Raw genomic sequence first — 6,716 nt, forward strand, 5'->3', positions numbered from 1 at the left:
GGCCCTGGGCGGCCGCTGCCCCGCCGCCCACAACGCCTCGGCCGGGCCCCCGCGCTGCCGCCGCCCCGCGCCCTGCGAGCGGCTCCGCTTCGGCGCCTGCCTGGGCTCGGCGCTGCCCTACGCCGCCACCTCCACGCTGCTGGCCACCGACTCCGCCTCGCAGGAGGAGGCGCACGGGAAGCTGCTGCTCTGGTCCGGTACGGACGGGACGGCACCGGGAGAGGGGCGAGTGCGGGAGAGGCCCGGGATGGGGCTGGAGGGGGATGGGGGAGCCGTGAAGGGAGGCGCGGGGTGGGGGGGGGATGTGGAGGGGGAGGTTGGGTGTAGTGTGGAGGGGGTGGGATATTGGGGGGCTGGGGATGGGTACGGTGTAGAAAAGTGGATAGAGGGGGAGTGGGGGTGAGTACAGTATAGAAAAGTGGATAGAGGGGGAGTGGGGATGGGTACAGTGTAGAAAAGTGGACAGCAGGGGAGTGGGGATGAGTACAGTATAGAAAAGTGGATAGCAGGGGAGTGGGGATGAGTACAGTATAGAAAACTGTAGAGCAAGGGAGTGGGGATGGGTACAGTATAGAAAAGTGGATAGGAGGGGAGTGGGGATGGGTACAGTATAGAAAACTGTATAGAGGGGGGCTGGGCATGGGTACAGTATGGAAACCTCTGTAGCAGGGGACAGGGGATGGATTCATGTAGAGGGGAGCAGTGTAGCGGGAGGTAGGGGATGGCTACAGTACAGATATTTGCATGGCAGGAGTCTGGGGATGGGGGCAGTATAGAAAATGGTTTATTGGGGGCTGGGGATGGGTACATATAGAAAATGGTTTATTGGGGGAATGGGGATGGGTACATATAGAAAATGGTTTATCAGGGGCTGGGGGTGGGCACAGTGTGGAGAAGAGCAGTACAGGGGGTACAGTACAGAGGGGAGCAGTACAGCAGGGACGGGGGCTGAGCCCCTATGGCAGGGGCTCTGTCCAGCCCCGCTGGTGGGCACGGTGCCCCCGAGGCCCTACAGAGGGGTCCCAGCGCTGTGTGGGTGCTGTGGGGGCACAGCAGGAGCTGGCCGTGCCCGGGGTGGTGACGGCGCTGTCCCCTCCCCGCAGGCCTGCGCAACGCCCCGCGCTGCTGGGACGTCATCCAGCCCCTGCTCTGCGCCGTGTACATGCCCAAGTGCGAGGATGGGCAGGTGGAGCTGCCCAGCCAGACCCTGTGCCAGGCCACCCGGGCACCCTGCACCATCGTGGAGCGCGAGCGCGGCTGGCCCGACTTCCTCAAGTGCACCACCGACCGCTTCCCCGAGGGGTGCCCGGTACGGCGCGGGCACACGGGGATGGGAAGGGAAATTCCTTTCTGGAGGAGAAAAGGGTTGGTGTTGGTCAGTCTGGAGAAGAGAAGGATCCAGGGAGAGCTGAGAGCCCCTTGCAGGGCCTAAAGGGGCTCCAGGAGAGCTGCAGAGGGACTGGGGCCAAGGCATGGAGGGACAGGAGGCAGGGAATGGCTTCCCAGTGCCAGAGGGCAGGGCTGGATGGGAGATTGGGAATTGGGAATTGCTGGCTGGGAGGGTGGGCAGGGGCTGGAATGGAATTCCCAGAGCAGCTGGGGCTGCCCCTGGATCCCTGGCAGTGGCCAAGGCCAGGCTGGACATTGGGGCTGGAGCAGCCTGGCACAGTGGGAGGTGTCCCTGCCCGTGGCAGAGGTGGCACTGGAGGGGCTTTAAGGTCCTTTCCACACGAACCATTCCATGATTCCACAGTGACTATGAAACCCAACTGTCCCCTGCCCTCCATGGGGGACTGGTGTCCATCTTGGCCACGGGGGTGTCTCCTCTTCCTCCTCCTCCTCCTCCTCCTCAGAGCCTCATTTCCCCTCTGGCAGAATGAGGTCCAGAACATCAAGTTCAACAGCTCGGGGCAGTGCGAGGCGCCGCTGGTGAGGACAGACAACCCCAAGAGCTGGTACGAGGACGTGGAGGGCTGCGGCATCCAGTGCCAGAACCCGCTCTTCACCGAGAAGGAGCACCGCGAGATGCACGTCTACATCGCCGCCTTCAGCTCCGTCACCATCTTCTGCACCTTCTTCACCCTGGTGAGACGCGGGGGAACACGGGGAGGTGTCCCCAAAAGGGGACCGGGCACTGAGCTGTCACATTCTCCACCCCCCAGGCCACGTTTGTTGCCGACTGGAGGAACTCCAACCGCTACCCCGCCGTCATCCTGTTCTACGTCAACGCCTGCTTCTTCGTGGGCAGCATCGGCTGGCTGGCACAGTTCATGGACGGCGCCCGCAAAGAGATCGTGTGCCGGGCCGACGGCACCATGCGGCTCGGGGAGCCCACGTAGGTGTCACCTCCGTCCCCAGCCCACCACCAGAGCTGTCCCGGGCACCATGGAGGGCTCTTGGAGGGTGAGACCCCCTTCCTCCTGCGCGTCCCCTCGGGGAGGTTGGTGACACACTTGTCTCTGCAGCTCCAACGAGACGCTGTCCTGCGTCATCATCTTCGTCATCGTGTACTACTCGCTGATGTCGGGGGTCATCTGGTTTGTCATGCTCACCTACGCCTGGCACACGTCCTTCAAGGCGCTGGGCACCACCTACCAGCCGCTGCTGGGCAAGACCTCCTACTTCCACCTCATCACCTGGTCCATCCCCTTCGTGCTCACCGTGGCCATCCTGGCTGTGGCGCAGGTAACGGGGCCGCCGTCACGGGGCGATGTCTCAGGGCGACGCCCACACAGCCAGCTGACCCTGCTGTCCCTGTCCCTGCCAGGTGGACGGTGACTCCGTCAGTGGCATCTGCTTCGTGGGCTACAAGAACTACCGCTACCGAGCCGGCTTCGTGCTGGCGCCCATCGGGCTCGTGCTCATCGTGGGGGGCTATTTCCTCATCCGGGGTAGGTGTGGGCTCTGGGAAGGGGTGGGGTCGCCGTGGGTGTCCCCACACCCTGACCCCCTCATCCTCCACCACAGGGGTCATGACGCTCTTCTCCATCAAGAGCAACCACCCCGGGCTGCTGAGTGAGAAGGCGGCCAGCAAGATCAACGAGACCATGCTGCGCCTGGGTGAGGGCTCCCCCAGCACTGTTCCCGAGGGAATTGGGGTGGGAATGGGGGCATTTTGTCCCCTGAAGTCACCAGGGGTGGTGGCAGTGGGGGACAAAGCTGCAGTGGCGGTGGCACAGGCCCAGTGCAGCGTCTTTGTCTCGGTGTCACCGGGGGTTTGGCTGAAGCGGGGATGTCCCTCTTCTCTTCCAGGCATCTTCGGCTTCTTGGCCTTTGGCTTCGTCTTCATCACCTTTGGCTGCCACTTCTACGACTTCTTCAACCAGGCCGAGTGGGAGCGCAGCTTCCGGGAATACGTCCTGTGAGTGGGACGGGGACAGGGGTGGCCCCCGGCACCCCGCACCGCAGCGGGGACGGCCCCGTGTCCTCCACCAGCGGTGCCACCGCATCGCCGCGGGGCCCTGGCCCTACAGCCACCGTCCCCCGTGCGTCCCCGCAGGTGCGAGGCCAACGTGACCATCGCCACGCAGACCAACAAACCCATCCCGGACTGCGAGATCAAGAACCGGCCGAGCCTCCTGGTGGAGAAGATCAACCTCTTCGCCATGTTCGGCACCGGCGTCTCCATGAGCACCTGGGTCTGGACCAAGGCCACCCTGCTCATCTGGAAGCGCACCTGGTGCAGGTGGGACCCCGAGGGTGTCACCCGAGCTCCCCTCCTGCCCCATCCAATGGGATTTTGGAGGACATTCCCCAGATGTTTGTCCCTCAGCTCAATGAGCTGTGGGCTCACAGCAGCTCAGGAATGGGGTGGCCTCTCCCATTTGTGGGACACCTGCATCCCCAGGGAACCCATTCCCCAGCATGGTGTGCCCATCCAGCACGGGAGGGGGAGATGGGGAGGGTCCCTGTGCCCCCAGCTGTGACACCTGTGCCCCTCCACGTCCCCTCTGTGCCCCTCCGTGTCCCCAGGCTGACGGGGCAGAGCGATGACCAACCCAAGAGGATCAAGAAGAGCAAGATGATCGCCAAGGCCTTCTCCAAGCGCAAGGAGCTGCTGCGCAACCCGGGCCAGGAGCTGTCCTTCAGCATGCACACCGTGTCCCACGACGGCCCCGTGGGTACGTGCCCGTGGCAGGGGATGTCCCCAGCAGCACCCTGGGGTCCCCACTGTCCCCCCCTTGACCGGACACCCCTGTCCCTGCAGCTGGTTTGGCGTTCGACATCAACGAGCCGTCGGCCGACGTGTCCTCGGCGTGGGCCCAGCACGTCACCAAGATGGTGGCCAGGAGAGGGGCTATCCTGCCCCAGGACATCTCCGTGACACCCGTGGCGACACCTGGCAAGTGCTTGGGGACCGTGCGGGGGATTTCTGGGGGATGAGCCGCGCTGGGGGTGTCGGGGCTGTGCGGGGAGGCGGAGTTGGGGGTGGTGGCCGGCACGGGCGGGGATGTGGCCACTCACAGCCACCTCACCCCGCATCCCCCAGTGCCACCAGAGGAGAGAGCCAACCTGTGGGTGGTGGAGGCCGACGTGTCCCCGGAGCTGCAGAAGCGCAGCGGCCGCAAGAAGAAGCGGAGGAAGAAGAAGAAGGAGGTGAACCCCGACCCCGAGCGCTGCCTGGGGGGCTCCGCAGCCCTCGCCGCGCCCAGCGCCGTCCCTCGCCTGCCCCGCCTGCCCCCTCAGCCCTGCCTGGTGGCCTTTGCCCCCGATGTCCTGCCACCTGTCCAGCCCGATGCCACCTTCCCCGGGGGCCCGTGGGACGGGCGCCGCAGAGCCAACGTCTTGCACCTCATCAGCAACCCCTTCTGCCCTGAGAGCAGGGCCGCGGACGAGGAGAGCCCCGGCCCCGCTGCTGGGCGCTGGCAGCACAACGGGGGCCCCCTGTGGCCCCCCAACCCCGGCCCCCTGCCCCGCCCCGGGGGGCCCAGGACTCAGGGCCACCGCGCAGGGCTGGCCCCCATCCACTCTCGGACCAACCTGGTGGACGCGGAGCTGCTGGATCCCGATTCGGACTTCTGATCCCACCGGGATGTGGGCAGGGGATGGGCTGAGACCCAAAGGCTCCTCCAGCAGCCTGCGAGGGGACACCAGAACCCACCTCATCCCCCTGGGATCCGTCCCAAGTATTCCACCAGCGTGGCCACGTCCGATTTCTCCCCTTGGAGGCCGCATCTGCATCAGCCAGACAGACTCGATGCCCTTCCCAGCCTGGCAAGGGTTTGGGATTCCCTCCAGCATCCCTGGGAGAAAGGAGCTGTCAGCGGAACAAGCCCCGGCTCCCACAGGGATTTAAGGATGAGGGGGACACTCGGGGACAGCGTAGATCAGGGTAGATTTTGGGGAGGTTTGCCCCACACCCCGGGGTGCTGACGGCCCTGGCTCTGCCCCACCCACGGCTAGAGGTACGTAGAGCTCACACACACTTTGTGCCAATAGGGAATTTTTTCTTAAATTTCTGATTTTTTTTTTAATCTTTGTATCATGATGGGGATGTGATGCCAGGCACGGCCTCTGCTCGGGGTGAGCCCACAGGGGCGGCAGCAGCAGCAGCATCCCTGGGGTGCTCCCCTATTTTGGGTTCACCCCAATCCCTTCAGAGATCCCAAAGTGCCTTCCAGCTCCCCAGAGAGCTGAGCCAGACCCAGATGGGGATCAGTGGGGTGCCAGCGCCACGGGAAATGGGAAGAGAATCGCCTCGGGCTGCGTGGGCACTCCCTGAGCGAAAAAAAATCCCCAAAAAACCTTCAAACCTCGGCGTGCTCGAGGTGAATCAGGGTCAGCAACCCCCAGGGCAAAGCTTTTTATTATTTTTTTAGGCAAAAAAAAAAGGAGAAAATGAACTCGCAGCAAACCCAGCCGAGCCCTGAGGCAGGAGGGCTCCAGTCCCTGCTGGTGTTTGATGTGCCCATTACCCCTGTTTTTATTAAGTCCTGGCTTTTTTGGGTTTTTTTCTGCTATCCCAGCGACTTCCACGGGTTCTTTTTTGCTGTGTAAAGGAAAACCCTCCTGTATCAGTATTAAATTTACCGAGTTTTCATTCCCAGTGCTTTCTCTGGGCTCTTTGGGGGAGGGATCAATGTGGGAAAACACTGAGGGGAGCTTGTCCTTTCTCCTAAAACTCCTTCCTGCTTTAAAAACGGCTTTAAAAACTGCTTGAAGCTGCTTTAAAGTGCTTCAAACTCCTTTAAAGCACCTTAAAAACTGCTTTAAAGTGCTCTAAACTCCCCTGCTCCACCTGTGGAATGCAGAAGGGAGGGTCTGGAAATGCCAGCGGGTGCTGTGGGGACACTTTTGGGGACAACTGGACAGTTTTGGGGACAACTGGCCGCAAACTGGGAGCACTGGGCGGGCCCTTTGCCAGCAGGTGGCACCACGGGCTAAAATATCCCCCAAATCCTCGCCTGGGTGGCCCCAAATTTTGGGGGGGGACTGCCAGGTGAGGTCCCATCCGATGTTTCCCACAGCGCCGGTGCTTTTTTGGGGGGAAAAACGCTGCTTTTGGGAAAAGATCCCTTCTTTATTTCGCTTGGGAGCCAGGCAGCTGCACGGTTTGGTTATCCTGAAAACCAGACCTTGACATTTGGGTGGAATTGGTCAGGGAAAATTGCATTTTTTCCAGTGGTTTTTTTTTAGGGCTGACCCTGCTCCGGAGTCAAAGCTGGGTTGTCTGGGATGAAACAAAATATTTCTCTTTATCTCCCCCTTTTTCTTTT

General features: G+C 62.2%; 1 protein-coding gene across 1 annotated transcript; it reads left to right on the forward strand.

Moving 5' to 3' along the window:
• The first annotated feature begins 30 nt into the window (after positions 1-30).
• Positions 31-6,040, forward strand: SMO (smoothened, frizzled class receptor). Its single transcript, XM_042051472.1, has 12 exons — positions 31-197; positions 1,104-1,309; positions 1,876-2,085; positions 2,163-2,335; positions 2,466-2,685; positions 2,768-2,891; positions 2,968-3,060; positions 3,253-3,361; positions 3,500-3,685; positions 3,973-4,121; positions 4,208-4,342; positions 4,490-6,040. The coding sequence occupies exons 2-12, from the start codon at positions 1,163-1,165 to the stop codon at positions 5,020-5,022; spliced, it is 2,079 nt and encodes a 692-aa protein (XP_041907406.1). The 5' UTR covers positions 31-197; positions 1,104-1,162; the 3' UTR covers positions 5,023-6,040.
• Positions 6,041-6,716: the final 676 nt, after the last annotated feature.

This window comes from Corvus kubaryi, unplaced genomic scaffold (genome assembly GCF_017639235.1).
Source record: "Corvus kubaryi isolate FWS band 111438036 unplaced genomic scaffold, C.kubaryi_AGA036_p1.0 135, whole genome shotgun sequence".
Lineage (NCBI taxonomy): Eukaryota > Metazoa > Chordata > Aves > Passeriformes > Corvidae > Corvus > Corvus kubaryi.